At 36.9% G+C, this 23,654-nt stretch overlaps 1 protein-coding gene across 1 annotated transcript in view; it reads left to right on the plus strand.

The window, feature by feature from the left end:
- Positions 1–206: 206 nt before the first annotated feature.
- The window catches only part of LOC126966946 (LIM domain-binding protein 2), a 53,531-nt gene continuing 30,083 nt past the window's right edge, over positions 207–23,654 (plus strand). Inside the window, exon 1 of the mRNA XM_050811270.1 lies at positions 207–354. Coding sequence (XP_050667227.1) covers positions 323–354 — 32 coding nt within the window. The 5' untranslated portion in view covers positions 207–322. The remainder of the gene's footprint in view (positions 355–23,654) is intronic.

Consider the following 23,654-nt stretch of genomic DNA (forward strand, 5'->3'; position numbering starts at 1 on the left):
GCAGCGGCGCGTGTCGTCGCTGGAGGAGGCCCCGGGCGCGGGCTGGAAGGGCGAGTCGTTCCCGTCGTTCGCGGCGCCGGCCGGCTCGCCCGCGGGGCCCGCCTTCGCCGCGTCGCCCGCGCCGTCCACGCCGGCCGGCTTCGCGGGGCCCTACGCGGGCGCGGGCCCCTTCGGCAGCCCGTCGGCGCGGCCAGGCTCGGGCGGCGGGTTCGCGCCGGGCCCCGGGCCGGGCCCGCACTTCCCGGCCGCTCCGCCCGCCTTCGCGCCGCCCACGTCGCCCTTCCACCACCCGCACACACTGCCGCCGCACGCGCATCCGCACATGATGGCGCCGCTGCCGCCGCCCGTCGACAGGTCAGTACTTATTATGGAGTTAACCGAATCAATTTTTTAAACATAATGCTATTATTAACGTATTTCAAGAATATAAGTAAAAAACCGTTACAAACGTATACTTACATCTTAATCGTTTTACCTTTTGACACTCTTATTCAAATGGCGCAGTCCCTGACTCGTGGAAGTCAGCCCTTGTCCATCCGATCCAAAAAAAAAAGACAATTTGGATCCGGCAAACTACAGGCCTATTGCTATTACCTCCCTACTCTCCAAAATCATAGAGAGCATAATTAATCGCCAGCTCTTGGTATACCTTGAGAGTCACCAGTCGATCAACGACCGGCAGTACGGCTTTGGCCATGGTCGGCCATCTGGTATACCTAACACACAGATGGGCGGCGGCTATTGAAAGCTAGGGGGAAGGCCTGGCAGTTAGCCTGAATATAGCGAAGGCCTTTAATCGTCTATGGCAGAAGGCGCTCCTCGCAAAACTTCCATCATTTGGGCTTCCCGAGAGCTTATGCAACTGGACCTCCAGCTTCCTCACTGGGCGCAGCATACAGGTCGTTGTCGACGAATACCGAGCCCGTGAACGCTAGAGTGCCCCAAAGCTGTGTGCTATCTCCCACGCTGTTTCTTCTGCATATCAATGATATGTTGGACACCTCCAACATACATTGCTATGCAGACGATAGCACTGGTGATGCCGTATACACGGGCCATGCAGGTGTCTCTCGAGAAATCGTTGACCAGTGCCGGGAGAAACTTGTGTCTTCTATCGAGTCCTCTCTCGAGAAGGTCACGGATTGAGGTAAGTTGAACCTTGTCCAATTTGACCCCCAGAAAACTCAAGTTTGCGCGTTTACCACTAAAAAGCCCCCATTTGCCGTATCACCGCTCTTCCACAACACCTCCCTTAAAGCCTCGCCTAGTATCGGAATACTGGGTTTCGAAATCTCGAGCGATTGCCAATTCCGTGGCCATCTGGAAGGCAAATCCAAATTGGCTTCGAATAAGCTGGGCGTCATTAATATAGCACGGCAATACTTCAAGCCGGCCCACATTCTAGCGCTCTAAAAACCGCAGGTCCGGCCACACATAGAGTATTGCTGTCATCTCTGGTCTGGCGCACCCCAGTATCAGCTTTATCCATTTGTCCGCGTGCAACGCAGAGCAGCTCGAGTTGTCGGGGACCTAGTGATCTGTGAACGGCTGGATCACTTTGCGTTGCGTAGAGACGTCGTTTGTCCTCCTATACCATAAAAGAACCTTCTTCCTAGTATGCACCCTGATAAGATCTAAGTTGAAAGTTTTGCGTTATTGCTTATCTGTGTTATTAAATAACGCGAAGTTATTCCAAAATTAAAACTTTTTGTCTTTATCTTACCTTTGTCACTACATAATCACATGACAGGGAGAAGTCATTTTACGCTTGGACGTGCTTATTAAGAAGACAGTATTTTAGTAAAACGAAATACCTTTTGTGTTGGTGTATGGTTAGGAATTAAATATTGAACATTATTATACTTCATTACAATAGAGATAACAATTCATTAAAATATGAAACCAATAACAGGTTCTGTCTTTTAATAACAGTACATATTAACACGTTATTCACATTAATGTGGTATATTAATTGACCCTACGCAAAAACAATGAAATAAAACCAATACAATTTTGAAGTTCGTAAAGAGCCCTCCTAATAGCAAGCACACTGAGCTTTAAGGTTTTTCATTTAAACGCGGCACTATTTCCGCCTGTGTTTGGGAGCCTTTACACGGGGCTTTATTTATATTTGGGCAGGTGGCACTAACTCGGTGCCAATTTATATTGTTTATTATTTATAATAATATTTATAGTTAAAGTATACAAATATAATTGATTTAAAGCTAGTGGCATAATAATCTGAACTGAACGGAATAATAACCTTCCATGTATTGAATGTAAAGTTTTTAGGGTTCCGTAACTTTTTTTTTATGGAATAGGAGGACGCCGCCCACACTCTCTTGCAACACCAGAGGAATCACAAGAGCGTTGCCGGTTAACTAAAGGGTACGAACGGGAACTCTATTACTAAGTCCGTTCGTCCGTCTGTATATCAGCATGTAATCTCAAAAACCGCAATAGTATGACCGCTGTCATCATAGAATTAGAATATACTACCGTAAAGACGACCTGGCAGCCCTAAAATACATGGCCAATTTAGATTTTTCAATGTGTGCGTGTGTTATAGTCAAAAACAGCAGTCAGTACCCCCCCTACGCCCTTGTTCTACTTTGTTGTCACACGTAACCATTTGGGTATTAGATAGCCTGCGTGCCCGGAACAACATCGAGATCTACGTCTACGTATCTTTCTAGAATACGACTCTGATGTTATCGCTCTGCGCCCGTCAGTGAGACTACTGCTACACGTGTTTGCAGTTTAATAACGAATCAACTAACATAATTTCAGGTGTAACTACTGGATTTTTAAGTTTAACATTTCAACTAACCTGCCACTGCAGTGATTTACTATCTTGAATTTATAGAAAGTCATCAAATGAAGGCAATACATAATTTGTTGGAAAATCTTTCTGTTTCTTATGAAACAAATATTGGATCAAATACCATTGTTAACTCTAACTGGACAAACCACCATTTACATATTTTAGCCAAAAACGTACAGTAATGACGATTTTAGAAGTACTGGGGCTTTATAAAGGCTAAGGAGATAATATAAATAATTAACCGAGGGAAGAAATCGCAAAATTATGTCTGTGTTTGTGTGTTTGAATGTGTGCATACGTATCGTTACGTGTCGCTACTCGCTAGGGTGATGTCGAGTTGTGGCTGTGTGGGTGCACAAATAAATGTAGGTGAGTGGTATTATATCAACCTAAGTATAACGGTACAGTCGTCAACACAAACGCTTTAGGATTCATTTTGTTTACGTGGTAATCTACCATTTTATGGGATATCCTTCAAAATTACATAATATGTATTTTTGTTGGAATATATGTTTTTTTCATATTGTTTGGTGTCTTTGAGTCAGAAGCCACAGTTTCAAAAAGATTACTTCAACAAAATTTTGTGAAAAAAAATATTCCGTTTTCTACCCTTAACTTAACACCCCCCCCCCCCCCCCCCCTTCCACTTCCCCGACCTCAGATCGCCTGTAATTTATTATTTCTTTACTTTTTGTTATATTGTTTTCCATTTCCAATGGGTTTCATCCTAATATTTTTTTTTTGGTTTTAAAAATGATCGACCCTGGCCTACTTCGACACCAAATCTAAAATAGAAAAATATAAAATCCATATATACAAACAATAATTCATAATATTATGACAGAGTTATCGTTAAAACATATTATTTTGGCAACATAATGATGAACGTTTCAGAGGGACGTTTAACAAACGATAAGCAATTTTAAATACCAATGAATCGAGATATGCGAACCAAAATAAATTTACGGAAACAACAGTTTAAGATACTTTTCAATTAACCGTTTGTCTTGGATCTGCGTTTAACTCAGAGTTAAGTTACTGAGACCGACCGTATGTAATGCTCCTTATTGAATATCGTGGCTAGTGGCGGCGTCATGGGGTGGGTCGTTCTTTTCCCTAAAATTGGATCGATGATCAAACAATTCTACCATTCTAAATATCCGTTAACTTAAATTTGGTAACTTACAAGTACACTGGTATTAAACGTTAGCTCTACAATTAATTAAACGTTAATAAGTCAAACGTTATTACAACATGTGAAAATTAAAAAAAAAAAAGCTATTTAATTATGTATTAAAAATGATTATGAAGTCGATTGTACCCGCTTACTCCGCACAAGCTATATACCGACGAACGCTATGTAACGATATTAACCAGTGTAGCGCGATCTGCCGCCGCTTTATTGGGACTACGCAACGCGGCTCAAGAACGGCTGGTCGTGCTATACCTATGTACAGGCTGATTTGAGTGTCGTATGCCCGCGCATCAACTGTTCCAAATTCAAATATTTCTTTTTCCAAGTTTATGAAAGGTGGTTTCATTTTCTTTCGTATAGTTAAAAAACGTCACCATGTAGACTAATATTAACATCGAAGCTCTAGTCAAGTCAGATGATAGATGTTGCTTTAAAGAAATGTTTGAACCTTAGATTAAATATTGGTCTCCACTGCGCTACACCTTGACACCGAAATTCCTATAGCTTTTTTATTGCGGCAACTATTAGATGCCTGTGTGCGTGCCATCTTAACACATGGCATCTTTCAGATTTTTTTACATACTCTTCGTGTTATTTTACATTGAAATTAATGAAATACAAAATAATAACTGATGATATGTAATCCCAGTGTCTTTCTTATTCCTTGTAGTATTATTTTTACAATGTTTTACTACGCAACCCAGCATTTTAGTTTCAATTATTAGCAAAGTTGACAGAACATGCGGCACGTCAACGTTCGCCATGATGATGCCATGAGACTGGCTCGAGTACGCCTACGGGCGTAGTGCTAATTGCCACACTTTACGACTATGCCTGCGGTATCTAGTTGTAGCGCAACGGAGACCAATCATTAATCTAAGGTTTGAATATTAATGTGATGAATTATCGACTGTTTATATTGTAGTTATTAAATTGATGATTTCAAAAGAAGTTAATTTTAAATAGGGATACCGGTAGGCCGACCACTTTATTCTTATGTCTAACTTGGAGTAAAATCATGTTCTGAAACGTGCTACCCTTGCTTTGCTTCCCGGCCGTCTCTTGTAGGGGCGCGGGGCGGACGGGGAGAGCACGTGGCCATCGCGCCGCTACACCCCCTCATGCTTCTGCTCGCCTAGTACTAATACAAAATTTAATGAAAATAAACATTATTATTTAATTAATTTATGTATGTATACATGTAAAAAAATTTCAACTCGTTTAACTGTCCGAATTGGTGATTGATGTTGACGAGGAATCTGTTGATTTTATGTCTATAAAATTATTTTTGACTTTAACTTTAAATACTGGATATTTGATTTTAAATATTACAAGCCACCCGCCCTCGCTCCGCAGTATATAACGCCTGTGATGTCCATACAACAGATGTATTTATTAAATTTAAATGAAACACACATTATTACTCAAGTATTTTCGAAATACTTTGTTTCCTAATTTACTTACCATAAGAAGATATGATATTAGCAGTGTGTGAAGTCGAGCGTTCTGATTGATCAATTTTTTTTTTCATATTTTGATTTGAAAAACAACAAGATATACGCAATTTGCAAAAATAGAAAGAAAGTAGTAGTGGAAAAGTAAAAGAAATAGTAGCGAACAAAAGCCAACGGTTTGAGCGAGTTTCTATATAATTAAGATTTACATTTCGAACCGATAGGCGGCGCTTTGAGTTTTATTATTGATCTATTTATTGGTTGCTTACAATCTTTTATTTATTTTCTTATTTATATTTTTTTTATATATATTTACGGTGTGTGTGGTTTGATGTATCTAGTCACACTCGATAACTCTTGTTTTTATTTATTTATTAAGACATAAACTTATAATGCCTACTACTCGGTTAAGTCGAGTTAGTAAGTTTTTTGTGGGGCGATGTATATGCTTTTACAACAAGATCCCAGAAAATGTTTAAAACAAAAGTATTACGTGATTCAAAAGAATCGTTAAAAAACATTTGTTTGGTAAAGGTTACTATAACATAAATGATTTTCTTAATGAATGGAGTGACCGCCCTCAGGCTATAAAAATTTTGAAGAAAAAAAAGGCCCGCTGAGTTTGTTGCGCCCATTCTTCTCAGGTTTGAGGCATTCGTTTTGGAATGGGTGGTAGGTTTTAAGTTTCAATAAGTGATGTTACATCCTATATTGAATAAATGTATTTAAATTTTTCATTGTTTTAGTTCACTCGAGTGAGACTGAGTATTATAGTTGCATCACTTTACACATATTCTAATTAAAATAATTAGTAAAACGATGAAGTAGGAATGTTGTCTTAAAAGAGTAGCAATGAGTTTCTCGCCACTTCTTTTCATTAATAAACTCGACTTTTTCCGTTGTGGTGGTAAATGTGAAAGAAGATAAAAACTTTTGATATTCATAAGTGTCATTTCCTTGATCTAGAAATTCTAGATGAATAAAGTGATTTTAATTTAATTTAACTAATAATTTTATTCTTTCGTCCCCTGGAAGAAGGAATGGAAGGGAAGGAAGGAAGGGCTCCTCATTAGTTATACCTTAGATCATTTATACATCTAGATAGTCTCTTGCTTGTTAGGCAACCGATAAAAACAGGCCAGAATTATTAGTTTAGTGTGTGTGGCAAGCTACGTCTTACATTGGTCATTTGTATGTCACTTTGTGTTGGTGTGCGTGAATTGCTCAAAATAGAAGTTAGTTCTAAATTCAATTTTTTTCGACGTTTTCACAGCTATCGTAGTCTATCTAGACGTATAAATGATGTAGGGTTATTGTTTATTCCAAGATTGAGAAGAGTAAAGGCCGTTCCCAATATTCAGTCCAGTCTATCTCCGGTTGTGGCCTACTTGAGATAAAAAGTGTAACTATCGTTGAATTTTCTGTCCCAAAAATCTTATCGACGGTAACTCATCTTATCCGTACACGCTATCTGTCAATGGGAGGACGTATAGCTTAACCAGCGATAGAAGTTTGTATGGAAATTGCAATTCACGCGTCCCAATATAAGACGATAAGAATGACTTATCGGGTATATTGGGACAGCTTCAGATTATTGACAGCTAAATACTGACAGTAGAAGGTAGTAATTTATCTCTATCTGTAGTTAGTATATTGGGAACGTCCGTAAGTGTTCTCGCTTCATATTCATAAAATAACTACTATCTAATATACTAATAACCAAATTATTTGATAGACATCACGTCAAAATGTCAACAAAAATGCAAGATGGCTGATAAGTAACAAGACAAGTGCACATTGATTTTTCATTTGCGAGCCGAGCGAGACGACCGCACGAGTCGTCGCGAGGTGCGAGAGAGACGCTCCAATTATTAGTATTAAGGGTGAGGGGTCCGGGTTGTGGAGCACTTTTGTTGTCAATTTTGAATTGAACTTTGAACTAACACGTCATTGTTGGCGACTCTCAAATGTTCCGACGTTGATTTTTTTTTATTTAAAAGTTGCGGCATCGACAAGACTATCTTACAGTGGGAGGCTCCTTTGTACAGGAAGCCGGCTAGATTATAGGTACCATGACGGTGCCTATTTCTGCCGTGATGCAGTAATGTGTAAATATTACTGTGTTCCGGTCTGAAGGGCGCCGTAGCTAGTGAAATTACTGGGCAAACGAGGCTACCTCATCTTTCTCAAGGTGTGTAATTGCGCAATTGTAGTGTGTAGTGCCGCTCAGAATTTTTGGGTTTTTCAAGAATCCTGAGCGGCACTGCATTGTAATGGGCAGGGCGTATCAATTACCATCAGCTGAACGTCATGCTCATCTCGTCCCTTATTTTCATTAAAAAAAGCCTTTTTGAGTGTAAATTCCGCTTAGATTCGTCTTCAATTCGATATGTGTTTCGCCTTTACACGACTCAAGACTCAACTGGAGTGTCGTGCCAGAATTTGGCGAGTCATCATCTCCTGAGGATGCCCCGTGTACAGGTTGAAACACGTGTCGAATTAATTGATGGCGAATGTTAGCGGAAATTACACTCAAGAAGGCTTACAACATTAAAATAATTATGGATTTTCGAAAAATAAGCCTAATTCAATATATTAAAATAGTTGAGTTAAATAATTATAACTTTAAATAAATTAATATATGAAATTAATTATTTAAAGTAAAAAATACGAAACGTCAGAATGGTATTTAATGATAATAGCCCTTTTAATAATCGTTTCGTATAAATTATGTTATGGAAAAAAAAACAAACGAGCGTAAGGGTCACCTGACTTTAAGTGATCACCGCCGCTCCTGCAACATCAGGGGAATCGCAGGAGTGTTGCCGGCATCTTAGAAAAGTATTTAGGTGCTTTTTTGAATGTACACTTGTCATATATCGTCCTGGAATCAACACCGCACACGGAAGTTCATTCCATGTTTTGGTTGTCGGTACGTGGAATGATATCCAAATTTGTGGTGAATGTGGAATTCGGCGGCAGGAATCAGGTCAAACCGCTGTTCGGAACATTCCCCTTGATAGATGCGGTCTCGGATAGGAACGATACAAAACACTGGATCTCCGATCGCAGCTGTGATAATTTATGCGTCTACGTAGCGACTCACTACGACTTACTTTAGTGTGCGTGACAAGCTACGTCTGACACTCGCGATTGTGTTAGTGTGCGTGCATTGCTCAAAATGGAGGTTAGTTGTAAACTCAATTTTTTTTGACGTTTCCTCAGCTGTCACAGTCTATTGTATAGACGTATAAATGATGTAAGTGTTGCAATTCTGCTATATTATTATTGGGTGTGAGCGGCAGGGACCGCTAGCGAGCCGCGTGTGTGAAGCAGCTTAGCGAAACTCTAACGGCCGTTCCCAATATTCAGTCTATCTCTTACTTGAGATAAAATCATAACTATCGTTGACTTTTCTGTCCCAATAAACTTATCGACGGTAACTCACCTTATTACATTAACATTACGCACGCTGTCTGTCAATGGGACGACATAAAGCTTACCAGCGATATAAAGTTTGTAAGGAAATTGCAATTCTCGCGTACCAATATAAGGCGATAAGAATGACTTATCGGGTACATTGGGACAGCTTCAGCTTATTGACAGCTAATTACTGACAGTAGAAGGTAGTAATTTATCTTTATCTGTAGATAGTATATTGGGAACGGCCGTAAGATAAAAGCGATTCGCTCGATTGTATGAAACGTGCAGTCATTGATAGATTGACAGATGACGGCTATAATCTTGTAAAAAACGGAGATAGCTGAAATCCACTACGTTTCAAGCAACAGTTCGCTTTCAAACTTAGCTATATTATACTTCGTCGTCAATCGCCATACTGTAATTACTACTATTTCAAACTTATGTCAAATCACTGCACGTTTCATACTAAACTAAATTTAAATTTTTACTGTCGGCAGTCCCGCCTATTATTACGCAGTATTTATATACTGTTTGGTGTGAACTGTCAACGTGGTGACAGGGTGACAGCAGACGTCATCGTGGAAGACGTGGATGACATGCAGTGGTGGTGTCAGCGAGTCTAACATGCCTGTGCGCACTTAACAACCTGCCTTTAGATGCCCTTAAGTAGTCGTAACAGTTTTTTTATTAATATTCAGCTCTGGTTGCTGATAGTACCATTTTTTAAATGGTTTTGTCTTCTTATCTCCAAAGATTTATTGAAATTATCTAGGCTTACACTATAGTTAAGACGAGGTTTCGAGGAAATATCTAGGAAGGGGCTTATGCAACAGTTTATACTTGTACGCGGAATACACGCTGCTGGAACGAAGCGGCAGGAATCAGATCAAACACGGGTGCAAAATGAACCAGTGTTACTGTGTTATGATCAAAATGATTGTTTGCAGTGTAATAGTAATATTATTACCAGTGGGAGGCTCCTTTGCACAGGATGCCGGCTAGACTGCCGTAAAGCAGTAATGTGTAAGCATTACTGTGTTTCGGTGTGAAGGGCCCCGTAGCTAGTGAAATACTGGGCAAATGAGACTTAAAATCTTATATCTCAAGGTATCGAGAGCAGTTATAGAGCCGCTCAAAATTTTTGGGTTTTTCAAGAATCCTCAGCGGCACTGCATTAAAGGCATAAAAGGCATTTCTTTTCTCAAAATTTATTCTTTTAGAATTCTTTTTGATGTCATTTCTTATGCTACTAGATACTACTACCACTTCGGAAACAAATGGCGCTCTGAGAGAGAAGAAGCGGCGCAAGAAACTCTCCCAGCATTCTTTTTTTTGCGCTCTTTTCAATAAAAATATACAATATTGTACAGTCATTTCTATCGCTATAAAATAATCACAATATAGTCCCAGGCTGTCCGATCATTTAGATATTCAGCAGTGGAGTAATAGGATTTACGACAGAGCCATTTTTTTATAAAACATTCCAATTTATTTATAGATAATGCCTGAACAGTGGCTGGGACTTTATTACAGAAGTGTATATATTTACCCTTAAAGCTATTATGTATCTTATGAAGCCTACTAGAATTAGTTACAAGCAATCCCTTATTTCTAGTGTTAAAATAATAAAAATCACTATTAAGAGCAAAAAGGTGACGATTTTTGTGAACATATATTAAATTTTCATAAATGTACTGACAATGAACAGTCATAATATTTATTTCTTTAAATTTTTCTTTGAGAGACTGTCTATAACCAAGCTGATATATAGCACGAACAGCTCTCTTTTGCAGAGCAAACACTATATCAATGTCAGCAGCATGACCCCATAGTAATATACCGTACGTCATGATGCTGTGAAAATAACTAAAGTACACTAATCTAGCGGTCGCAACATTCGTGTACTCTCTAATCTGTCTAACTGCATATGCCGCAGAGCTGAGTCTATCTGCTAGATGGGTAATATGTGGACCCCACTGAAGCTTTTTATCTAACGTTATACCCAAGAAGACCGTAGTGTCCACAAGTTCCAATCTCTGGTCATTTATAAGTACGTTGGTTTGTACCTACACTGTGGTTGGTGTAATGAACCGTAAACACTTTGTTTTTTTACTGTTTAAGTGCAGATTATTCGTCTCAAACCAACGCACTATCTTTGAGAGTGCATTGCTTACCTCGTCATCAATATCCGCACGTCGCTTCACTTTAAAAATAAGTGAAGTATCATCAGCAAACAATACAATCTCATGGCTATCATCTACCACAAACGGTAGAACGTTAATATATATAAGAAACAAGAAAGGACCGAAAATAGAACCCTGTGGAACACCTATTTCCACAGGTTTACCCGAAGACCGTTTGCCATTTACATCGACTATCTGAACTCTTTCGCTTAAATAGGATTTTAACAGATTTAGGGCTCTATTTTTCACTCCATAATGCTTTAGTTTTAGGAGTAAAGTTTCATGGTGGACGCAGTCAAATGCTTTTGACAAATCACAAAAAATGCCCAATGCATCCTGTGACTCTTTCCAGGCGTCAAAGATGTGCTCAATGAGTCTAGTACCCGCATTAATTGTTGATAAGCCCCTAGTGAAACCAAACTGATTTTTGTTCATTAATTTACAAAAATGCATTTGTAGCTGTTGTTGAAGCAAAAGTTTTTCAAAAATTTTACTAAAAACAGGCAGCACTGAAAATAGCAGGGTCATTGTAATGGCCAGTGCGTATCAATTACCATCAGCTGAACGTCCGGCTCGTCTCGTCTCTTTATTTCAATAATAATAATAATAAGTCGCTTTACAATCAAACGCAAAACAATCGTAATATATCTCTCATCATGAAGGTAGTATTCGTAAGATACGTTTTCTTCCGACGGTATTTTCTCTGTATTTGCAAATCCGACTACCACGAAATAGTCTTCAGTTTTAAGGATAATATACGATAGCCTACGACACTCACCAGTTAAGTGGCTTTATGATACCAATGTAACAGAATTTTCAAAATCGGTTCAATAGATACTGAGACACCTACAAACTAACAAACACTTTATAATATTATTATTATTAACTTTCTTTCAAGTACTACAAAGCTGTGGAATGAACTCCCTTGTGCGATGTTTCCGGGACGATACGACATGGGTACCTTCAAAAAACCGCGTACGCCTTCCCTAAAGGCCGGCAACGCTCCTGTGATTCCTCTGGTGTTGCAAGAGAATGTGGGCAGCAGTGATCACTTAACACCAGGTTACGGGTCACTCTCGTTTGTCCTGCTTTTCCATATTTTTTTTTATTAAGAATGAGAAGATAAACGAGCTTGCAGATCCCCTGAGTTAAGTAAGTGACCTCTCGCAATATCAAAGAAATCACCGGAGGATTTAGTTGTCAAACGACTACGGTCTTAGACTTTAAATTGCATAGTACCCAAGGTGATCACTTATTATTGTAAGGCGAACAAAATCTCTCAATGTCCTCTGAAATCTCTCCACAAATAAACGTAATTAAGGAGACGAGTAAAATTGTTCTGTGAAAGTTGCGGTTTCGCTCGGCGGGTACTAGGAGCTCAGAAGTGAGTAGGAGCTCGTAACTATGGCCTAATGTCGGTAAACTCCGATACGCTTATGATGTTCTGGTGAACACGTTACCGTTTCAGATGGATCAATCACCTCAGTCATTTTTATAACGGCTTGCTAGAATTTGATGTCTCATCCCACGCGTTGAGATGGGGACTGGCAGCAAGTTTAGTGATGTTTTATCAGGTATACTACACACTTCTAAAATCACTAATCTCCACAGTCTTTTGTGATCTCAAACATATTTTGTGAACGCTACTTCGTGTCCCCATCGAAATTTATTTATTCATATTATACAACCACACTTGGAATAAATATGTAACTTTACCAGCGGGTGTCGAACCCGCAACCCGTTTCTGGCTAGAGTGTACTCAAAGCTAAAATTTTGAACAGTGACCGCGACGAGTTATTAATAACGAACGCCCTTGTGATTTCGCCTGCATAGTAAATAATATTTTCGCGCGGAAATACAAGTGGGAGGCTCCTTTGCACAGGAAGCCGGCTAGATTATGGGTACCACAACGGCGCCTATTTCTGCCGTTAAACAGTAATGTGTAAATATTACAGTGTTTCGGTCTGAAGAGCGCCGTAGCTAGTGAAATTACTGGTCAAATCAGACATAACATCTTATGTCTCAAGGTGACGAACGCAAATGAGTGCCGCTCAGATTTTTTGGGTTTTTCAAGAGTCCTGAACGGCACTGCATTGTTATGGGTAGGGCGTATCAGTTACCATCAGCTGAACGCCCTGCTCGTCTGATCCCTTATTTTCATAAAAAAAAAACATAATACAAACCCTTTCATTTACGCCATCATCAGCTATCTGAAGTTCCAACAAAAATGGACACGAGGCGGAACAGATGGAAATTAAAAAACGCTGTCTCGTATTAGCACCTTGCCGTGTAAACATTTTTAATTTAGCAACTTTTTTTCTGTCAATGTTATTGTTGCCAAAGAAACAAGTAATTGTTTACATTGCATGATTATTTTTTCATCGCGTTGTTTTCCTTTTGGAAAGTGAAAATGGAAAAAAAAACAGAAGCGAACACTAAAATAATCTAATACATCATCTTCAAAAATATAATTAAAAACGTCTAGCATTTGTATTTTGAAACAGAAATGTCACACAATTTGCCAGGTCATGAAGCAAAGCAGTGGTTAACCTACGTGTGCTATTTCGTTTTATAGTAAATCAATCGGTTAAACTAGGTACTTAATCAATGGTTAGTGCATGATGAACACTAAAATATTAATAAACGGCTGGGTAAACCTTAAACGTCAGTTGGTAAACTCGGCTCTTATTATTTTAGATTTTAGCGTATTATGACGTCACAATGCTTTTGATGTCACTTGTCATGCAATGTAACATTTCATTAGCCCCCCTCCCCCCTTAAAGTATGACGTAATATATTATGAAGGACCCTATCTATAATGCACTTTGCATCTCACTTGGTGACAAACAGTTGAGAGTGAGCTACAAGAGGCTTATTATTAAGAGGTAGCTGAAGTATAATACAAATGGTCTAGTTGACTATCGTCAGGGTGTCGGTTTGCGCGCGCATCGTAATAATTCACTCTAATATTTTTTCCCTAACGCGCCCATATAACTATAACTTCAAAAACGTTAAGTGTAGTGCCTACCGCCTAGTAAAGTTGTCAATGCTATTCCGATCTGGTCTTCTTTTTCTGATCAAAACTTCTCGCTTCTTCCATCACAGCTTTTGGTGTGGTGGCTCTACATCGAAATCAAAGTCACAAATACTTTATTGACATAAAATCAACAGATTGCTTGTCAACGTCAATCACTAAAAATACAATTTACATATGTTAATATCCATGGAATAATAACGCTTAGAAAGATAGTTTCATTCATAGTTCCTGTCAATATAGAAGTAACATTATAATTAATGTGTGAAAAAAAAATATTGAATTAGGCGTTACTTTTCGTTTACTAAAGAAAACTTAAATCATTTGTATAATTAATGTGTGCGTGAGCATCACGTACTTACAGTCGCTAACACGCAAACAGACAGCCAAATAATGTTGCAATGAATAGACATTTCCCTAAAATATCAGTAGATTGTAAGAAATACTAGATTTTATTATGTATTAAGAAAGAAGAAATAAAATATAATTTAAAAATTTTATAGAAACATCACGTATTTAATTATTTGTGCAACAATTTTTGAAGTGAAGAAGTTTTTTGAAACACCATGAAACGAAAAAGCGAGACGAAAGAGACGCCGTTCCCAGCTATATCCGAGGTTTAAATGGGTGCAGATATGGAACTTGGGATATTTTTAAAAATCCAAGATGGCCGCCGTGCGAAATTATGATTTCAACAATATGGATATCGTATCCGAGTTTCTCGCGGGTGCTGAGAACGAATTTGGGATCATTTTTGAAATCCAAGATGGCCGCCGTACGAAATTATGATTTCAACAAAATGGATATCGTATTCGAGGTTCTCGAGGGTGCAGAGAACGAATTTGGGATCATTTTTTAAATCCAAGATGGCCGCTGCACAAATTTATGATTTCAACAAAACATAATTTTGCGCGGCGACCATCTTGGATTTTAAAAAATTAAATGGCGCGTAACCGAAAATCGTGACGATTTGCTATAAAATTTCCCTCATAAGTCGATAAAGAAGTTTCACTTCAAAAACATACCGATGTATTGAGAACCTTTTTTGAAATCGGTTAAAATGATGGCCGTTAATGTTCTCACAAGCTCAACTTTTCCGAAGATATGGTAAATTCAGTCATTTAAAAGAAATATTTATAGTGACTTTGAATAGTCACTATAAATATTTCTGCGCTTCGTTTAAACCTAATTGAATAAAGTTTATTTGACTTTGAATACTTATAACATCATCATGGCGTCGTACATTATAACCTCTTATCAATATCTACCAATTAACACAAAAAACTATCCCAGCAGTGGAACTCGGGGTATATAGTATATTCATAGCTGGCAACATATTTTTTTAATGGCGTCTGTTTTGTTTACAAAATATTTTGCAGTTTTGACGAATGTGTTTGCTTAAATTAAAACTTGTGAAATAGTATTTAGGTGTCAAAGGTGTTTTTTTTATTATAAGACGCTTTGTAACCCTTTCACTGCAAAGTAAGCCATTTTTCAATTAAATTTCGCGCACTTTCCAATTTTCAGTTTCAATGTGGTCGTTTATGACCACATACGTTTCCCGCCGCGTCAGTGTCATTCTGTCAACTTCCAGGATAATTTCCCGCCGCGTCAGTGTCATTCAGGATAATCATCCTGGAAGTTGACAGAATGACACTGACGCGGCGGGAAACGTATGTGGTCATAAACGACCACATTGAAACTGCTTCATTCCGCTTGGGCCTACTCACGTTCTAAGCGTTATTATTCTAAGTTAATATCTATCTAATATAATATCAATACATGCTAATGTCACAAAAGTTTATACATATTATATATTTTAAAAGTATTGTAATCCACTAACATAACACAAGGTTGAACCATGTCATTTACAAAAAGTAACATAGTATACTACTAGTTACTAATTCCATATTGTAATAAGACGTCTTCGACAGAAGTCTGCGTTTAATGAAACATTTAAATTTATTTATTGGTAATTCATGTACACATTTGGGTAATTTATTTTCAATCTTAATACCATTGTAGGCAAAATAATTGTTTATTTTACAGAGTCTAATAGGGGACACTATAAGCTTGTTATTTCTAGAGTTTAAATTATGGTTGTCGCTTATTATACTTTATAAATTATAATGTTTATGTACTTGCAGGAGATTGTCATAAATATATTGGCCGTACATGGTTATAATATGAATTTCGTTGAATTTTTCTCCTTGAGATTCTCGTGGGCTCATTTGGTATAATTATATGGCACGTACAGATCATTTCAGCTTCTTCAGTAATTATATCTTGCATTCTAGTGTAGTTTTCACTAATTAATTTAAATAGATCAATTTAATCACATTAAAATAATTGTTATTAATACCTAGTCATAGTTGAAAATATGTCAATTATCTATCGACTTCCTGTTTTTATCGATGTTACCGGCCTAAGCCGATTACAGGCAAAACTGGTTTGTCCTAGGTCAAACCGCTATATTATCCTTCGCGTGATAGCACCGAGCAAGCATCTTTCAGGATTTTTCTGTTTTGGTCTTGTAATCCTTGCAAGTGACAAAATAAACACGCGGGGAATCCCCTTTTTCTTCACTTTTTATCATTCTTGTATTATTAATGTAAGACGGTTAAAAAAGGACGATCGAGTGAATTTGTATACACTTCTGGATTCAAATGGAACAAAATAAAAGTTTTTACAATCGTTTACCTACATTTTCTTTTCAATAAAAATTATAAATTTACTCACGTTAATAAAACATAAATATTAATATTACTATAATGTATTAATATTATTATTATTATTAGCATGTAAGGCGATAATGGCGGGAAAATCTCAGCTCATAAAAGTATTTACCAAAAAGAAATGTTCTGAATTCAAAAACCTAACCACCGTGCTACTAAATGTAGACGACATTTAGATCAGTAAATACTCTTTGTCTTATAAAATTTTGAATTTAGGAACTACCGCACGGAATTTCGAATGCACACACGTGCATGAGTGGATAAATTGTTACAGTATGTACACTGTATAGTATTGAATGCTGTATGTACGATGAACGATCCGCGTGTGTGCGTGCGCGGAATACTGCGATGAGATTCGTTTGATAGTTAATATTTATATCGTAAAAATTCATATTGTACGTGTAATATTATATCCAATAGAATTATTTTTATTCTAAATATCTTGATATTGTTATGATATATACCTTAATATGACTTTAGTTGTTATATTTTCAACGGACAAAAACTATGTGGATATCAATTATCATTAGCGTTTATATACCAATTAAGAATATTTTTTTGTTTGAAAGAGTGTCGTTTCACATTGATCCCATTATAGAAAAAACATATTCTTTTTATTTTTATCAAGCATAAAACAACCATGTTTTGTATACAGAATGTACCGTTTGGGGAAATGTAATGTAAGTATTTCATCTGTGGTGACATGATGATGATAGCATAGCGACTATAACTTACCAAATTTCAAGGGGATGAAACAATAGCAACGAGACGATCCAGTGAAGGAGGCGAGAATTAGGCATCGGAGCTTAATAGAAGATACTTCATCCAAACCGTGTTTGAGTTTATCAGAATTTTCTAGAGAGGTAGTATTTCTATAATATATAAATTATAAACACTCTACATGTGTAATAGTATTTCTACTTTTCGTGTACTCGTATATCGTGTGGACACGTAATTTTGTTAAATCAGTTTGTTATAATATAAAAACATAAACATGTATAAATTTTGCTCTAAGGTATTTTTTATTTTAGGTACTTATTTGGAACTTTAAATGAATGAAGCATACCTATAGCCGGTATTTTTAATTTTCAAAAGTTTATATCTTGCTAGGGCTAAGCTTCGCCAATAAAGAGAAATGGTGCAGGGATCGCGAGGTCCAGCTAACGATTTATGATTTATAAATCCGTCAGTAACGCGCTACGTGCGTTCAGGTACAGTCAATGAAATAGTAGTTGAGATACAATTAACAAAATAAAACTCTTATATTATATTTTAAACTTTGTCCACGTTGATTATGTAGGTTAAGATTAGGACCGATCACATCGGAAATTAATGGTTCAAGTCATAATTTTGACATATAAATTAATTAGAATCGACTAGCATACTAAGCGTCATGCTAGCGATGCAGGTGGGTTCGGTTCAACGATCACAACCGTTCGGTCCGCGTAAGATCTAGGTCGGTCGCCGCACACACGCTCACTTTATTGTCTTGATTCGCACACTTGCGACCGGAAACGGCCTCGTGTGCGTGAGTTCAGCACGCTTGCGCGCTGCAGGTTGAGAACCTCGTAACTGAGATTTTGTTCAGTTTTTTATTTATGTAAAGTTTTCCTGTTTATTTGTTTGAAGGTTAATAAATAGGCGGATTGTTGGTTTGATCGTGGCATCGACATAAATTGCTTTAATTTATTTTTATATAACTTTTACTCAAACTTCTGATTTTCTATAACTTTGCCTCTGTGTCGGTCTATAATGTTGTTTTGATTTTAAATTGGCTGATTAGTACCATGTTGCTGAAAACTATAACTTCAATTCAAGCGAATGGCCTATTTAAATAACGAATGTTTTTATAAAATTTATGTTTGTGTTGTAAGTATGTTTACTTTTTTTTTCATATAACGATTGCACTAGCGTAATTTTCTAAAGCAGTGAGAGTTATCATCTATATATAGATGTTAAAATTGCTTAGGTGGTTATGGTTTCAAAGTCCCCTACCACGCATGTATTCAGTACCGGCAGTACTCACAAAATCTTGAATTGCGGTACCATACTGACAACTTATTTTAAATTTTAAAATAGTAATCATTTATAACAAAGCAAATTATAACCCTAGAAAATAAGTTTCCTGATAAACAAATACTAACTTAAATATAAATGTTAAAATTTTATACAGATAAAAATATTTTTTATACTAAAATTAAATATTTAGCTTAGAACATTTTAAGTGTTATTTTGTTAGCAAATGAGTATCTGAAAAATGTTAGCAGCAATTTATTTAGTAACTTAATCTGGCTTCTTGATTTATCTATTTTTAGCGGTGCGACTTAAGAAATCTGCTGATTTCTGGCTATAATATATTAATAATAAGGCTATATGAAAATTAAGCCGAATTTTTTGGTGCTGCAGTTGTGAGTACAGGTACTAGGCTTAGTCATTCTGTTTCACTGCCTTATAAATCTAAGCCACATATGATAAGCGAGGTAAGGAGGAATGAATCTACCGAACTAAAGAGAAAGGTGGCCTTAGTAGAGTGAAAATAAAGGAAGTTCAGTCTGCCGGCATTTGTTCGCCATTGTTCGTTGTAAGCCTCGTCCACATGCAAATGATAACGGTGGACTAAACCAATCAAAAAGTCCCACTTCTCTTTCACTCGCTTGAAAATACACACAGTCATTTTATTTGTGATGTTATATGTGGAAAGGGCCTATTCGACGAGATATTCTACTTTAAGCAGTGGTTCTTAAGCTCGTCATTTCATTTGAGTCTACCGATGTAAGTAATATATAGTATAAACAAATCACACGTAATATTATACAAGAAGTGAGAACACGAAAGAGCACAAAAGTACTAAGTAAACTAATAATTTGTTGCGTTGTTCTCTACGTGGCGGGCACGTGTACTAATAATAATAACTTGTCTGTGTGCGTGTGTTCGGCGTCGATGTGTGCAGGAATGATGCCGCGTTCACACTGACAAGTGGCGAATGGAAGGAATTCATAGCGCATATACCATATTTTAGTTACTAGGACTTAAGTGAAGCAATTATTTTATACAATGTTTTAAACAACTAGATATCTTCTATTGATTTATTATTTAGTACTGTTGCTTCTTCATTCTCCTAGTCTAATTCTATTACTAATTATTTATTTATCTTGTATTTTGTTATCATTAAGTTGTATCTTATTATTGAATTATTATTGAACAATTAAATATAATATTAATTAAATATCTATGTCCCTATCAGTTTGGGTCTACTTGATAATATTCATATAATAAAATAAGGAAAAAAAAATAACTGTTCAATCTTTTTAGATGATATTTTTAGAAGTCAGCCGTAAACGGTTATTAATGTCACTTAAGTCATACTACAAAGTTCACACCTATCTACACTACACTAACTATCCTATAATGCTGCGCAGTTGAGTTTTATTTCAACAACTAACAATGTGTTTTTTTATGGAAGAGGAGGACAAACGATCGTACGGGTCATCTGATGTTAACTGATCACCGCCGCCCACACTCTCGTGCTTATCACCAGGGGAATAATAGGAGCGGTGTCAGCCTTTTAGAAAGGTGTACGCGCTTTTTTAAAGGTACCCACGTCGAATTGTCTAATACCCCACTGTGGAGGAACACCACACATCCAGATGGTCGGAATGATACCCTAATTTGTAGCGTGTCGTGCGAAAGTGGAATTGGGCGGCAGAAATCAGGTCAAACAGCTCTTCGGAATACTCTCCGTGATAAATGCAGTAGAAGTCTACTGTGCATTGCTTCTTACTTACTGACTTCAGTAAGTAAGAAGCAATGCCAATAACTGATCTAGCTGTTCATAGAACACTGGATCCACAACAACTCGAGCAGCTTTGTTTGAGATGTCAATAAAGCTCCATACGTCCAGCTTTACGAATCGCCGTCCTCATTTATTTAGAGCCAATTTGACTTTGCCTTCCAGATGACCGCGTAAAAGGCAATCGCTCGAGATTTTGAGACCCAGTATTTCGACATTAGGCGAGGCATTAAGGGCAATAACATTGTCATAATAATCATGTGTTACATTCATAATAATTTGTCATCTATAATTTGTTGATTTACAACGTACAATAAACATTATCATACTGCAACTATAATATTTACACTATATGAATATATTATTTTACTATGCTCTCATCACGGGCCAGGTGCACCCAGTACAAGAACAAAGGTCTGGAAACCAATGCTCTGTGAATGGCTCAATCACTTGGCGTTGCGTAGAGACATCGCTTCATTGTGTGCTCTACCGAATTTATAACGGGGAGTGCTGAAATGAGGGTCTCTTTTGATTTGGAAGATGCAGAACTTATAAACAATTGGTATTAGATACCAATTGTTTAGACAACCGATATCAATTTATAAGTTCTGCATCTTCCAAATCAAATAGGTCCGATTGTTCCCGCGTTATACGTCTTTTTTTCGCCATGTTTATTTCGTTAACATTTTCCATAAATTTAAAAAGGACTAATTCATCAGACATCTAGACACAATAAAAAATAGCTATAGAAATCAAACTTTTCTTACATTAACACTAAAATTCTACTGAAACACCTTGAATTATGTATATTTTTCACTATTTTTAAGTTATTAACAAAACGATTCACTTCCCGCTATGGAAGTAGCAACTTTTTTTTGGATCACCCACTTTGACACATACCTAAGCTATCCACTTTAGGTTGAAATGTTTCATCATGGCACGAATGAATGAATGAACGAAAACAGTTTGCGATTCAATTGCCGATATGATTTGGCGTCAACCTAAATTGGATAGCTCTAATGACGTTGTGGTATAATGTGGTATGGTGTGGTGGCCCGGCCCACAGCTCTTACTAACCTGATTCTCAATTATTTATTAGATTTGTTTTAATATAAAATAAATATAATAATAATAAATATTTAAAAGTAATAACATTATCGATAGAGTTAATTATTACCTATTGGTTTTGTATGAGAATTAATTCTAAAACCATTAAATTATGTCTAATAAGCTATTATTTACGTAGTTAAAGCACAGTATCTATACTGTGGTTAAGATACCAATAAATACAATTGGGCTCTATAATTCGGCTGTACCGTATTATTAGATTATATTTTATATAATATGTTCATTTTATTCCATGATAGCTTTTTTTGAAAATGATGTGTTTAAAACATAGATTTTAAATAAAATACTCTTAAGGATATGTGACTTACAAGTAGGGTTCATGATTTCTCGAGCTTTAAATTTCTCGGGTCTCGAGAATTCTCGAGGCTTCTCGGGCTGTAGAGAAATTTACATTTACGTACGCTTTATCATATTACTTGGTTCCAATAACGTCACCAAATTCTGTGGTTCTGCTCTCAAATAAAAGTATCAAATTAATTATAAAACTTTATTGATTATATTTAAAAACATTAATCTTATGAATAAGTCCTTGGAGCAATATGTGATACACACGCAGCACAACTGGCAATATTCGTCTCACAAATTCAAAATGAACATTAATTAATTTCAAATTACTTACATAAGAAAAACATATCAAAATAATTTAAAACTAAACTAAACTCCTTGTGCGGTGTTTCCGGGACGATACGACCTGGGTACCTTCAAAAAAAGCGCGTACACCTTAAAGGCTGGCAACGCTCCAGTGATTCCTCTGGTGTTGCAAGAGATTGTGGGCGGCGGTGATCACTTAACAACAAGGTGACCAGTACGCTCGTTTGTCCTCCTATTCCATAAAAAAAACTAAGCTTGTGTGTTGTTGTTTTACAAAAATAGGAAATATAATTAGACTAAGTAGTATAATTAATGAATCGTTAGTTATTTAATGTATTAAAGTTTGACTAAAAAATAAAATAATAGGTACGAGTACCTATCTGTTCGTACCTATCTCCATATATTGTAATGTTTTTCTTAGTTTTTAATAACTTAATTTAATTTTCTCCGTTTCTAAAAAGAATGACTGAATGAAAGCTAATTTAGGGAAAAATAATACTTATGAATGTCAAAGATTCATTAGTCTCAAAGCAGTATTAAAAGTACTAAAGTATAATTATTTTCTTTTACAACGAAAAATTACATCTTGTTTGGGTCGTCTTTTTTTATTGTCCTGGTAAACCTGGGTAGCATATAAGGCCAAAATTATATTAAATTGACATTGGGCCTTATAGTACACATTTGTAGGTAAACCGGACTTATATAATTATAAAGCGTATAAAGGTAAACGTATGATCACTTTCGTTCAGGTGACCCGCACAACCGTTTGTCAACAAAACAAACTCCTTCTCCTCACTATCTTATAAACATACGACGTGCCAGTACCTGTATCGGTGTAAGCGCGCCTTTGCTCCTTATCTACTACGTCAACAGACTGCAGCCGTCCTACTCCAGCACATATACCGCGCCGCAAAGCGCTCTCTCGCTCTCACTAATGAATTAAATCAGCAACGTCTCTCGCTCGGAGCGCTCCCTATTTGAATTTTATTTCGAATTTGGAGTTCGATTTTTAAATAGTGATGCAACACACGCTATCGATCCGCTGTCTGTCAGTTGCCAGTATTGTCAAGGTCGATGCTTTCTTATTGTTCATATTGTGTTTGCTGTTTGTTTTATTGAAATGAATATGGCACTATCAGTGTGGCCGTCTGCATTCTGTCGACTGGACAACAATAAATTTACAATAACCCCAAGAGCGGTACCTGCTAATCTGCCTTACTAGGCGAAGCTATAGGTGATTCTGCTTTACGACCTATTTTCTGAGAGCGCGTCCATCATAATATTTTCAACCACACGT

The sequence above is a fragment of the Leptidea sinapis genome, chromosome 1 (genome assembly GCF_905404315.1).
Source record: "Leptidea sinapis chromosome 1, ilLepSina1.1, whole genome shotgun sequence".
Classification (NCBI taxonomy): domain Eukaryota; kingdom Metazoa; phylum Arthropoda; class Insecta; order Lepidoptera; family Pieridae; genus Leptidea; species Leptidea sinapis.